Source organism: Sinocyclocheilus rhinocerous, unplaced genomic scaffold (genome assembly GCF_001515625.1).
Source record: "Sinocyclocheilus rhinocerous isolate Xijiao unplaced genomic scaffold, SAMN03320098_v1.1 scaffold1256, whole genome shotgun sequence".
Taxonomy (NCBI): domain Eukaryota; kingdom Metazoa; phylum Chordata; class Actinopteri; order Cypriniformes; family Cyprinidae; genus Sinocyclocheilus; species Sinocyclocheilus rhinocerous.
This window is the reverse complement of record NW_015646445.1, coordinates 220,153-234,071: the sequence shown is the minus strand read 5'-3', so window position 1 is coordinate 234,071 and position 13,919 is coordinate 220,153. Positions and strand designations below refer to the sequence as shown.

Below are 13,919 nucleotides of genomic sequence, written 5' to 3'. Positions count from 1 at the left end.
ACCCTGTAAATAGTGAAATAAAATTCCTTCCTTCATATTTGTTGATATTTGTGTATTGAAAATATTTTTGATTGACATTTAAACTCCTATCTGTTTTTTTATATTTAAAAAAAAAAGGCCTTTTTTTTATTTGGGCTAGTTAAATTAATTTTCGGGCTACCAAAATCTGAAGAGTACCTGCCCGAAGGGCTACCAGGGATTTTGAAATTTTGCGAGCCCTGAATGTGAATGTACGGAAATGCCTGTGCCTGTGCATAAATACCATGTGTGATCAGTGCATCAAGAGCACTCATACACGCATTAATATAACGGACTCACGCGTGCTTACTGTACGACTCCTGTACGCCACCGCAATCGTCTTTACCTTGATTGCAGTCTTCATCCATCAAAACTTTACTAGCAAGACTGGTTATCCAGTCGAGAAAACGTAGTTTGCGTCTCATCTGGCCATACAGCGGTGGGATGTGTTGACAATCCGTTCAGTCTGTACTTCACACAGCGCGACGTGTGAGGGCTCGCGCTCTTCAGAGACAATCACAGAATATGACAGAGCTCGTGTTTTAAAGCGAAACACACTTGAATGAATAATTAACTGAAAACGCAACGTGAGTCTCTGTTCTCTCTGCAATCTCTGATGTAATCAGCCTGATTTCTTTTATGTAAGCACTGTTTTGGACGTATTGTTTGAATGCATTCGCTTACTGGATCAGAGTTTAGCGGCGTAAAATGATCTGATCGTAATTTTTTCTGTCTTTAACATTGTTGCCGCTGTTCTATATGCGCCACCTGCAGTCAGAGAGTGAATTTGCATTTTCATTCAGCCTGTCTGTTTGTTTCGTGAAGATAGCCTGTTTTCTGTTGTATAGTTTCACAAAATTAAAGTCAGACCATCCTGTTTTTGCTTCACATTTTGAAATTATACAATATTTTTTCATTCTAAAAAAAATTTGTTTTGTTATTTGACATTTCAATTTCACAAAAAAAAATTGTGCAGCATTTGGTCCAAGTAATAATGCATTGTGAAATCAGTATCGTGAATTGTATCGCATTGTGATTTACAAAATGGTAAATCGTTACATCTCTAATAATAAGAGCTAGTAGGGATGAGTAGTTTCAACATTTGTCATGCATGGTTTTTCATGCCTCAAATTCATGTGCTTTTTTCCCCCTCACGTCCTCACAGAGCCAATTCTTCACCTTGTGTAAGTCACACATGACAAGAGTTGAGTCTGAAGAATTGATGTGTGGAAAGCAGAGCTAAAAACACCCACTGCTCTACCCACCCACATTTTAACCTCTTTTACTGAAACATCCGTTCATTGCTCCCCATGCAGATCACAATCAGACATTTGTATGGCAGTACAGTAACATATTCTTTAAATGTCTCTATATGACATGGTCAAAGGTCATAGGTAGGTTTTTTTTGGTCACAAATGACTGATGTGTTCGTAAAGCATTTACAGGAATGTTGTGTTAAAACAGCTATTACTGCTGGTTATGAAAATGATGTGTGTCAGTAAAAAGCTGCCTTTGTTTCTGCTGAATTTGTTTTTATCTGGGAAAAACAGATGTACAGAGTTGAGATGTACACAGTTGAGAAACAAGGAAAAGGAATGGTTTTAGAGCGTCATTGCAGTCTAAGTCTTCTTTCTGCTATTTATCTGATCAACTCAATGTGGCATCACACTGATTCAAAGTCAAAAGATAACTGTGCATCAGAAATGTATGTGGTCATATCTGACTTCATCTTAACCAAGATTATTGTATTAAAGGTTCAGTAGAATGATATGTTTATTTTAATACAGCATATAATGTTGTAATACCAATCTAGACACTACAAAACCTACAAAAAATGTTTGTAAGTTATAAAAATGTACAAAAATTTCACTATTTATATTTTACAATTGGCTTTACTCTGGAGATAACAGAATGAAAAATATACTTGTATATAAATACAAATAATATATATATATATATATATATATATATATATATATATATATGCATACAGTCCAGGTCAAAATTTGTAATAATTTTTTTATGTTTTTGAAAAAAAGTCTCTACTGCTCACCAAGTCATATTACGTTGTGTTAAGCTTATATTGTAACCGACATGAACAAAATAAATTATCAAATTATGTCAGGCATATTTTAATGATTGTGACAGGCTTAGTATAGCATCTAACTGTTCAGGTCATCACCCCTCAAAGAATGCATGGCTTCACACTCAAAGCTTCATTTTCCTAATGAAAAAAATGCTTTTTTGTTGTCGTTTAGTTGTTTATTTTATATATTTGGAATAAATATGACCCAGACACGTACTTGACAAATGTGAGTGCTGTGTACCATTGTTACTGCAGGGAGGAGGTCATGAATTCTGTTTGTCCTGACTTTAGTCTGCTTTGCTGTTGTAATATCAATGTGTGCTCAAGACCACTAGAGAGGACACACACAAACATTTCTCCTTTTTATGCTGAAGTGTTAAGTTCTAGGCTAATTCAGAAGTTGGCATCTGCTGGAAAGTGATTTATTAGATTTGAGTAGCTCTCAGATCCCTGGGTTGTGTGTGTTTTGCCATATGTCATGTGTTTGGGTAGGGATGAATAATAACATTAGCACACATGCCACTTGTGTGTGTGTGTGTGTGTGTGTGTTTATTTGTGGCCAAGCTCACAAGCACATGTGTGTGTGTGTGTGTTTGAGCAAGAGGTATCCGTTCATTGCTCCCCATGCAGATCACAATCAGACATTTGTATGGCAGTACAGTAACATATTCTTTAAATGTCTCTATATGACATGGTCAAAGGTCATAGGTAGGTTTTTTTTGGTCACAAATGACTGATGTGTTCGTAAAGCATTTACAGGAATGTTGTGTTAAAACAGCTATTACTGCTGGTTATGAAAATGATGTGTGTCAGTAAAAAGCTGCCTTTGTTTCTGCTGAATTTGTTTTTATCTGGGAAAAACAGATGTACAGAGTTGAGATGTACACAGTTGAGAAACAAGGAAAAGGAATGGTTTTAGAGCGTCATTGCAGTCTAAGTCTTCTTTCTGCTATTTATCTGATCAACTCAATGTGGCATCACACTGATTCAAAGTCAAAAGATAACTGTGCATCAGAAATGTATGTGGTCATATCTGACTTCATCTTAACCAAGATTATTGTATTAAAGGTTCAGTAGAATGATATGTTTATTTTAATACAGCATATAATGTTGTAATACCAATCTAGACACTACAAAACCTACAAAAAGTGTTTGTAAGTTATAAAAATGTACAAAAATTTCACTACTTATATTTTACAATTGGCGTGTGTTTTGCCATATGTCATGTGTTTGGGTAGGGATGAATAATAACATTAGCACACATGCCACTTGTGTGTGTGTGTGTGTTTATTTGTGGCCAAGCTCACAAGCACATGTGTGTGTGTGTGTGTTTGAGCAAGAGGTCAGGGAGGTAAGAGTGGCAGCTGTAGTGTTTCTTCTTGTTCTGCTTTGACACCGTCTGTGTGTGTTTGAAAGAGTGAGACTGTGCACATGGAAAAGGGTGGTAGCCTGTTCACCCCTCTTCCTTTTCCTGTCCCCCTCCTTGGCCAGCCATGATGTCATATTTAGCCTCATAGAAGGAGAATGTGTGTGCGTGTGTGTGTCAGCCAGAGAACAGCTGCTGGAGGGTGGTGGGAGAGCCTTGACAGAACAGCTCGCGGGGGAAATAAAGAATTCTGTACATCCTGGACATTTCCTGTCTTTCCCTCTGTTCCTCTCTTTTTCTCTTCTATCATTTTCACTCATTCTTACACGAGTCACCCTATGAACAAGTACTATTTCATGACTTTATGAAAAAAACAATCCACTGATTTGAATGCTTGAAATATATTTTCATAATTATGAATTATGAGCATATTCCTTTAGAACATTTATTATTTTATTTGATGGTTTGTGTGTGTATTAAATGCACTACCATCCAAAGAGTTTCATCAAGGCTGCATTTATAAATGTATTATTATTAATGATAAATATTAAAATATTATTACCATTTCAAAAAAAAAAATTCTTTGCGAATGTATGTTAAAATGTAATTTATACCTGTGATGCAAAGCCAGTAAGTTTAAAAGAACAAGTTTAATTTATTTGAAATATACATTGTCACTGTACTGTCACTTTTGTCAATTTAATGCATCCTTGTGTAAATAAAATCCTAACTTGGTTGCATAAAAACATTTATTTTCATGTAAAACAGAATCCTTTTCTGTGTCCGTGAGGCCTGGTTACTGCTTTTTTTGTTCACTGCTGACAGCAGGCCGTAACCTTGATGATAAGTAGAGCAGTAGCCATTTTGCTTTGCAGTGTTCCACCCTCACATTCACAACATCCCAACAGACACTTGTTTATTCATATATTATAAAGCTTTAAATGGCACAGTTCAGTTAATTAGCACATACAGATATACTTATATTTAATAGAAGTCTCTTTGAAAATATCACAAAATAAAAAAGGCATTCGTTTCATAGAATGAAGCACAGATTTTTAGATTATGTGTAGTGGCAGATGAAATATGAAGGATGAATTTATTGTCTACATTTTGTACTTTGTACTTTGTACCATTTTGTGCGTGTGTGAGAGAGAGAGTTTAGCAGAGCTTAGTCTAAACCAGCAGCTGTTAAGCAACAGGGTGCCAAGATAACACACCTCTCTAATTTCCCTCTGCTCTCGTTCTCCATCTCCACCTATTTATTTATTTATTTTTTCATTTTCTGCTGTTCCATAATTTTGCAAAATCTCCTTTTGTCCCATACTCTCCCCTCTCATTCCCTCTCTCTCTTTTTATTTATCCTCTTTGTGCTTGACTGATTATGCAGAACCATGGTCGTTTGCAGTAGAGTGACTGAAGGCGTCATTAGCATCCTGCTGATCTGAAAGCGTTGAGACCGAGCACGGGGTTAGAATGATATATTTGCAAGACTCGATCTACTGAATTAAGCACCTTGTTGAACTGAATCGCTTCTGATTGTATCTTGTCACTGGACTTGCATATGCAAACACTGGAAGATGCAGCTCACCCAGAGGGGTCTGAAACCATCTTATAATAGTAATGGGTAAAACGTTCAGTTTGGTGTCTCCTGCCGACCTGCGATCTATTAGAGTGGATGTCAGCAGGACTGTATTGTAAGAAAACAAAGGCACCAGGACTCTCCTAACCCAAACACAGATTCTGAAGACTCTCACAGTGATAGTACATGGGGTTGGTACAATATTTATGCAGTTAAGCAAATTTTAAGAACATCTGGAGAACCATTCTCGTGGTCTTTTTTCTCAAGGTCTAAGCGCTGTAACTACCCATAATATTGAATTAGCTGTTAGAAATACATTACTGTTCAAATGATTTTTTTAATAGAAATTAATACTTCTTTCATCAAGGATGCATTAAATTGATCAAAAGTGACAGTAAATACATTCATAATGTTAAAAAATATTTTTAAAATATATTCAAAATGTGCTTTTGAACTTTCTATTCATCAAAGAATCTAGAAAGAAATCTCAGTTTCCACAGAAATATGTAGCAACACTGTTTTCGACATTAATAATAAGGAATATATCTTAAGCAATATCTTAAGCTTATGTATCTTAAATTGGCATATTAGAATGATTTCTGAAGAATCATGTGACACTGAAGAGTGGAGTGATGGCAGCTTTGCTTTGCATCACAGTAATAAAGTACATTTTATAATTTTATTGTAATACTATTTCACAATATTACAGTTTTTACTATATTTTTTATCAAATAAATGAGCCTTAGTGAGCAGAAGAGACTTCTTTCAAAAACATTTAAAAAGTCATACTAATCCCCTGATTGCTGTAGTTTAGTACATGTCTTCCTGGAATATGTGATTCTGATTTCTGATCAAAATATTTTCAATGTAAATGTTAGAAAACATTGTGTCTGCTTTCCAGTCTGCTACATACATTAGTACAAACACACCCTTGTTGGATCAACGGGTGAAGCAGGTCTTTAGGGTTAAGGTGAGCTCAGAATTTCAATGAATTTCAGAATTTCTCTGCTTTTCTGGGCCCAAGTAGCAGAAAAAGATGGAAAATGAATAAGAGAGTTGAGGATATGATCAGTTTAGGTTTCAGTTTCACATTTTGTGTAATAATAAATATATTATGCCTATAATAATATATAGTACATGTAATAGTGAAGTGTAGTCAAGGAGCCCCAACTGGTTTTTACAGTGGACCAGTAGTACACAACACAACGAAATCGCCAAAACACAACGCATAGGACTAATTTCATTGTGTTGTGCTAATTTTACTTCTTGTGGCTTGTTTCCGTTGTGCTGTGCTAATTTTGTTGTGTTGCAGCTTGTTTCCGTTGTGTTTTGGCTTATATTTCCATTGTGTTGTGCTAATTTTGTTATGTTTCAGCTTGTTTCTGTTGTGTTGTGCTAATTTTGTTGTGTTTTGGCTTGTTTCCAGCTTCTTTCTGTTGTGTTGTGCTAATTTCATTGTGTTGCAGCTTGTTTCTATTTTGTTGTGTTGTGCTGTGCACTACTGGTCCACCATAGTTTTTTTCCAACTGATAGTGAAAGTGAATCTGGCTGTCATTAATATGTCTCTATGCATAGTGTGTGACTCATCTGGTTGTTGTTCACCAAAGTTCATGGTTTTTCTCATTCACCCAACCCTGACTCAGCATGAAAAGCCTAATACATGCTAACACACGTGCTGACTCGAGTGTTTTGCTTGAATTGTGACTGAGTGCAGCTACGTTACTGTCCACTAGAGGGCGACCACCGCCTTACACCCTCAAATCTCCATTCTAATGAGGTCATTACTAACACACCCAACATTTGCCTGATTACAGCGTTTCCAATTTCTCATCTAAAATATGATTACATTGCATTGAAACATTAATATTGATCTCCAAGTTGTGTTTTGTTTATTTGTGTGCTTGATGCAGTGCATTTTGTGTAACAAGTGTACTTATAAGTAACCTAGGAATGTTTTGATTAATGTTGATACATTAGTCAGCAATGAACAATATTTTGAATCAAGAAACACAGTGGAAGGTACAGCAGGGTTTACCATGGTAATGATGGGGGTGAAAACTGATAGTGGGAGATCTAGAGAAGGTTGCTATAGCAACTATGCCAGTCTTTGAGACAGAGCTGAGGTTACCATAACAACCACATCACACCCTCTCAGAAGGCAACCTTGAAATAATGACTTACTTTACACAGAGATGAACACTGGAGGTGTCTGATAGAGAATGCATAAAGATAATGAAGAAAGAAAGGTTTTTGTTTTTCTCAAATATGCCAGATGTTGTCCTTTGGGATTGCAGTGTCAAATGCAGATCGGAAGGTGTCATATCACAACCCCCATTTAAAAGAAAGATTCAAGGGTTTCCATGATGGTGTGAAATAAGGAGAGATAAATTAATATAATTTACTGGGTTACAAAAGTGGAAATCAATCATCATGACAACCTGTGATGTTCATCGTCCTTCAAATGAATCAACAACTAATTGTGTTGGCAAACACGTATCAAAGCCAACAAGTCATTCTTGAAATGTTGGTTCTTTGTCAGCAGGCTGTAATATCTGTGATGTTCTCTGTGTGTTTAGACATCCGGCTCTCTGTTGTTGACTGTATCATGTACTGAGCTGGTGTGGGTGTGTTTGTGTGCGTGTTACAGCAGATATGGAGCAGGTATCAGATGATGAGTTGGACCATGCTGCTGAAGAAGACAGCGATAAGGAGGACCAGGATCTGGACAAGATGTTTGGTGCCTGGTTGGGAGAACTGGACAAACTCACACAGGTGACACTCTTACACTCAGTCACTCAGTGTGATGTTGTGATGAATTACATCTTGAATATGATGTATTATCTAAACTTTTGGGGACTTTTCTCTGCAAATATTGATATTGAATAATGTAATTGATTCTGTTTTAGGGATGCATAAAATTTTACCATATCAGGTGATATTTTGTATTTTTAGTATCAGTATAGGTCAGTATGTATATTTAACTGTACATGCTTATTTTCCCTATTTTCACATCAGATTACCTTTGCCATCATCTAAAGCAGTGGTTCAACCAGGGTCATTTTATTTATAATCATTTTTATGTATTTATTTTATTTTATTTTATTTTTACTGGAAACTGTCCTCAGAAACCTGAATATATAAGATCCTAATTTTAAAATTTACTTTTAAAGGGGATTTAAAAATATTTCTAGACCTACAAATATCATGTAAATTAAAGGAATAGTTTACCCAAAAATGAAACTTTTTGTCATCATTTACTCACCTTGTTCCAAACCTGTATAAGTTTCTTTATGTTGAACATAAAAAGATATTTTGAAGAACCAAACAGTTGTTGGTCCCCATTGACTTCCATAGTAGGGAAAGAAATACTATAGAAGTCAATGGGGACCATCAACTTGATTACCAGCATTCTTCAAAATATCTTCTTTTATGTTCAACATAAGAAAGAAACGACATGGAACAACATTTTCATTTTTGGGTAAACTTTAATAAAATCTTATTTTAATGTATTTTATGAATATGCATTTTTCTACTTATGCCCAGCTTAAACTATTTTACAGAGTAGAAATTGTATGTAAAAAATATTTTTAAAATCATAATAATGAACAACTGGAGAAGTAATGAGGCAAAAAGTTTTTGGGGGGGTTTAAGAATCAAAAAGTTTGAGAACCACTGATCTAATGTCATTAATATATAAATTTTTTCATACTGTGCATTATAATGTGATGTGATGTGATAAATTCCCTTGTAGCATTTAAAATCATGATTATTCTTTTTAAATGTGTTATTTAATTGATGTAGTCAAACTAGTATAACATTTGAATATCAGCTGTTTATCAGTTAGAGGCCACAACATGAAAACTATTTTAGGCCAGAATTTAGTATTCTATTACTATTTTTTTTAATTAATTGACAGACCTAATTTAGATACTTCTTTTTTTTTTTTATTGTATTGATGTGTTGTATTGATGATTATGTTTATGATTTGTCTGTCTCGTCTTACCTGATCACCTTCCCCTGTCTCTCTGTAATGTAGAGTTTGGATGATGGGCGTCCTGAGAAAGTGCAGAAAGCTCCTCTCAGACAGGAAACAAACCTTGCCAATTTCTCCTACCGTTTCTCTATGTACAACATCAACGGTTAGACTACACCCAGACACACACCACCTCTGATTACTCAGCATTCATTATCACTCAAAATCCCACTCAAAACGCCTTCACATGCAACTGATATGGTGGTGTTGCGGCATGGATTATCATTAAACCACCAGCATAAGAGCAGGATGCTTGTAATTATAGTTTAGCATGTACAAACACTGCAGTTGAAAAGTTTCAGGTCTTTTTATGTTTTTAAAAGAAGTCTCTTTTGCTCACCAAGGCTGCATTTATTTGACCAAAAACACAGTACAAACAGTAATAACGTGAAATATTATTCAAATTTAAAATAACTGTTTTCTATTGTGATATATTGTAAAATTTTAAGTTATTCCTGTGATGCAAAGCTGAATTTTCAGCAGCCATTTCTCCAGTCTTCAGTGTCACGTGATCCTTCAGAAATCATTCTAATTCTAATTCGCATTGCGGAAAAAAAAGTTTAGAAGAACAGCATTTATTTGAAATCATTTTAACAACAAATACGATCACTTTTAATCAATTTAATGCATCTTTGCTGAATTAAAGTGTTAATTAACATAAACTTTTGAACAGTAGCATACTTGAATTAAATGAATTAAAATTGTCCTCTCTCTATGTAGAAGCCATTAACCAAGGCGAGACAGTGGACCTGGATGCCCTCATGGCCGACCTGTGTTCAATAGAACAAGAGCTCAGCACTATCGGCAAACCCATGAGCAAGCCCTCAGATGGCAAATCTAGACAAAGACCCACAGGCCGCTCGGCCAGCACCAAACACACCGGAGGGGGCAGCAGCGGAGGAAGCACCAGCAGCAGCACCAGAGCTTCTCCGGCCTCCACCGTACGCGGTGGCAGCAGTCAGTCACGGCCCCTGGCCTCCAACTTCTCCCTGGATGACATCACTGCTCAGCTAGAAAAGGCGTCCCTGAGCATGGACAAGGCGGCGAGGCAGACTTCTGAATCGTCCTCATCATCTTCCTCCTCATATTCATCTGCAACTCTCTCTCACCCGCCTTCTAACGCACACCATCGCCGTACAGGATCGGTTGGGACGGTCAGTGACCAGGAAGTGCGCTCCATCGGTCATTCATCCAGGTCAAGCGTCAACTCTGCCTCGGCATCCAGCATGGATTCACTTGACATTCGAGGGCAGGAGAATGAGGCGCAGTCACAGAATCAGAGCCAAAGCCAGACTAGCACAGAGGTAACAAATACACACACACACAAGCTTGATATTAAATCTTTTTTCCCTTTTGAATTATGTCGTAGCTGGCGCTTAGATTTCAGACTTTAAGAAGAACTGGACGGTAACCATGACATGACTGGTCCATAGAGGCCTAGAGGTTTATAAGGCATAAGAGACCATGCTTCTCTTTTCACTGTGAGAACCTCTGAGAGAATTTTCAGCAGAGTGAGATATAGCAGAGAGAAAACTGAAAGCAGATGTGAGGGGCTCAAATCTGAAGCACAGCACCAGAGAAGAAATATCCACAAAAGAAAAGGATAGAGCAGCATTGTCAGTCAGCACAGGGACAATGGTCTCAATCAGGCCAGCTTTCCTTTCTAATTTAATTTGTATTTATTCTAATTGAATTTTACCCATTAAGAAATAAATATTGTTGAAGAGTCATCTGAATGGGGTTCACTTACATGAGAAGACTGTACTCTGTAGTTTTCTATAAAAAGTAGGGGTGTAATGGTACATAAATATGACGGTTCGGTATGTACCTCTGTTTTGACATCACGGTTCGGTATGGTCTTTTTGCTACAGCAGGAGGAAAAAAACTAAACATAAAATTGCTTTTTTTTTTAAAACAGTGGTTTACTGAACAAATTGCGCTTTCTTTAAATAAATTAAATTATAATTAAAATGTTCCGATTAAGCGATTACGTGAGGCATGAGATGTTCATTCATGTTTATTTCACAATAAAGCTAGTAGTAAAGAGGAAGGGATGATAACGCTCACTTGCGCTCCGCACTGCTGTTTAAACTGAGGCGTTTATACAGCGATCACATCAAAGAGCACCAAAACAGCCGTTTATTGTTTAAATTGAAAAAAATTGACATAATTTGAAAGATTAATATACTGTTAATTTTGATCAGAAACAAAGTCTAAACTGAAAGTTTCCAGTGAAGTTCCACTCATGCGGTGGTTAAAACAATGCTGTATTGTTCGGTACACATGTGTACCGAACCGAAAGGCCGAAAATTTTTGGGTAGGAATATGTGTACCATTACACCCCTAATAAAAAGTGGTTTAATTGGTGTTGGTCACCCCAATAACCCCAGTAACTTAACTGCTTATTAATATAAAAAAAAATATGCATATACAAAACAGTACATGTAGTAACTTAACTGCTTATTATTATTTAAAAATATGCATATACAAAACAGTACATGTAGTAACTTAACTTCTGATTATTATTTAAAAATATGCATAGAAAAACAAGTTAATACATTTTGATTAAAGTTTACAAAGAGTAACATTTTTTTCCCTTGTAATATGTGATTTGTCAGATGACTCATTAAAAATAAGTCCATGAAGAGAGCATTGCAGTAAATAGGGTAAATTTTTGATTTCATGTCGACTTTAATTGAATTAATTGTGTTTAATTGAGTTACTTGATATGGGTGTTTGTGTGTATATGTGGGTGTTAAAGAGAAGACGTTTCTAAATTTAACATTCTTTTCCCGTCTCTGTAACTTCCTAATTAGTCTTAGTCATAATTCTATTTTGAATAAATGTCTTACAGTCAGTCTAATTACTACCAAAAAACAAAAGAGTCACTGACATTTTAAAAAGTTTATCCTGTTATTCACTAAACAATTTAGAACAAAGAGGGTCTCTTTACTTGGACAGTTAACATTCCCTCTGACCCAGACACAAACACAGTTCTATTCATAGCAGTTGTTTGTTCTTTTGTTAAGGGCAAAGTCTGTATTGTGGTTTTGGGAAATGTGATGATCGAGGTTTCACTGAATTCAGCATTGAATCATTAAAGCTGAGTCATCTCTTGGCTACCCACATACTTCTCCCACACCCCTTTTCCCAGCATGTCTCACTGCGAAGGGCCAATGGTAAAGCTACCAGACGGCATCTTGACTTCACCTCACAGGAGGGGGAGGTGGATCAAAGTACTGTAAGTGTGTTTGTGCGCGACAGGGGATATGTGTACACAGTATGTTCATTCTCAAAATACTGGTTCTTATTATAGCTGTGATAATTCCAGGTTTCATAACGTCATAATTTGGGTGACACAATAGAAAACTGTAGTATATCAGGAGAGGTTTATTCTCAGAAAGAGATCTGTGATCGCAATATTTTGTATACGAAACAGTTCTTCTTTTATATATTTGTTTTCCATTCACATAATGCCACCTCTTTCTGATTTTGATTCCACACTTTCTATGCTTTACCACAATCAAGTATGTATTTCTATCATTTTTGGAATCACTGTAATCATTACACTGATTAATCTCTCTTTGTCTTTTCCCTGCACCCTAAAGCACTCGTATCTGGACAGGGAGACCTCTCTGATTCTGAAAAACATTGCAGGAAAACCCTCTCACCTGCTGACCAAGGTGACGCCTCCTTTCGCTGGCTTCTTTTCTTTTCTCTGCATGTTTTTGGTTTATTTTGGTTCTCTGCAGAAAGCCTTTTAACCTCAGTCTTCTTGCCAGACTTGACACTTTGCTCCACCCACACTGCCTTCTTACATTTTTAAAGTGCTATATCTCCTATTTTCTCTTTGCTGCCATCTTCATGTGTGCACAGATTTAATCAGATCATCCAACCTAATGTGTCTATAACCGTTTTCAACCTACAGTACCTCTCTCTGAAGAGAAAGCAAGGGTTATGTATTATGTCTTTTATTTTATTATTAACTTGAAGGATTTTTTTTTTTTTAAATCATCAAGTCAGGTTTTCCAGTCTTTCGCTGGCTTCTTTTCTTTTCTCTGCATGTTTTTGGTTTATTTTGGTTCTCTGCAGAAAGCCTTTTAACCTCAGTCTTCTTGCCAGACTTGACACTTTGCTCCACCCACACTGCCTTCTTACATTTTTAAAGTGCTATATCTCCTATTTTCTCTTTGCTGCCATCTTCATGTGTGCACAGATTTAATCAGATCATCCAACCTAATGTGTCTATAACCGTTTTCAACCTACAGTACCTCTCTCTGAAGAGAAAGCAAGGGTTATGTATTATGTCTTTTATTTTATTATTAACTTGAAGGATTTTTTTTTTTTTTAAATCATCAAGTCAGGTTTTCCAGTTCATAATGGTCAGTTAGCATTCTCCGATTGTAGGTTAGACAGGTGTTTTTTTTGTTGTTGTTTTTTATCTGTAGTATATTGACTTCGAGATGAAGTAGTATGTTTAGGAATTTATGTGTTTTTCATGACAAATGTAAAGAACATCATTTTCGTCCTTGTTTTTTTGGGGGGGTTTTTAAGTGTATCCTAAATACAACAGTGATTTTTAGTATATAAAACAGGTTTGTAAAGAGGTGCTGGGTTTTGTAAGCTGCATTATCAAAGTTATTTCTGGTTCCCTGAAGAAATGGCTGTTCATCACTTACTTCATTTTAGGACCATTTCATTGTAAGAACTATATAAAACTGAAACCAATTGACCTATTCTTTTGGTGTGTGTGTGTGTGTGTGTGTGTGTGTGTGTGTGTGCCTGTTTTTCTATTCTGGTGGGGACTTAAACCTGAATACACACAGACTCATGGGGA

The 13,919-nt window shown here is 36.1% G+C and overlaps 1 protein-coding gene across 7 annotated transcripts in view; it reads left to right on the top strand.

The window, feature by feature from the left end:
* The window catches only part of raph1b (Ras association (RalGDS/AF-6) and pleckstrin homology domains 1b), a 63,062-nt gene that overhangs the window by 27,943 nt on the left and 21,200 nt on the right, over positions 1 to 13,919 (top strand). For 3 of the 7 annotated variants that reach the window (XM_016511937.1, XM_016511935.1, XM_016511938.1), the window contains 5 exons: positions 7,697 to 7,821; positions 9,086 to 9,188; positions 9,803 to 10,386; positions 12,237 to 12,323; positions 12,691 to 12,765. In XM_016511937.1, coding sequence (XP_016367423.1) covers positions 7,702 to 7,821; positions 9,086 to 9,188; positions 9,803 to 10,386; positions 12,237 to 12,323; positions 12,691 to 12,765 — 969 coding nt within the window. In that variant the 5' untranslated portion in view covers positions 7,697 to 7,701. The remainder of the gene's footprint in view (positions 1 to 7,696; positions 7,822 to 9,085; positions 9,189 to 9,802; positions 10,387 to 12,236; positions 12,324 to 12,690; positions 12,766 to 13,919) is intronic. The other 4 variants (XM_016511936.1, XM_016511939.1, XM_016511940.1 and 1 more) reach the window with 3 other exon arrangements.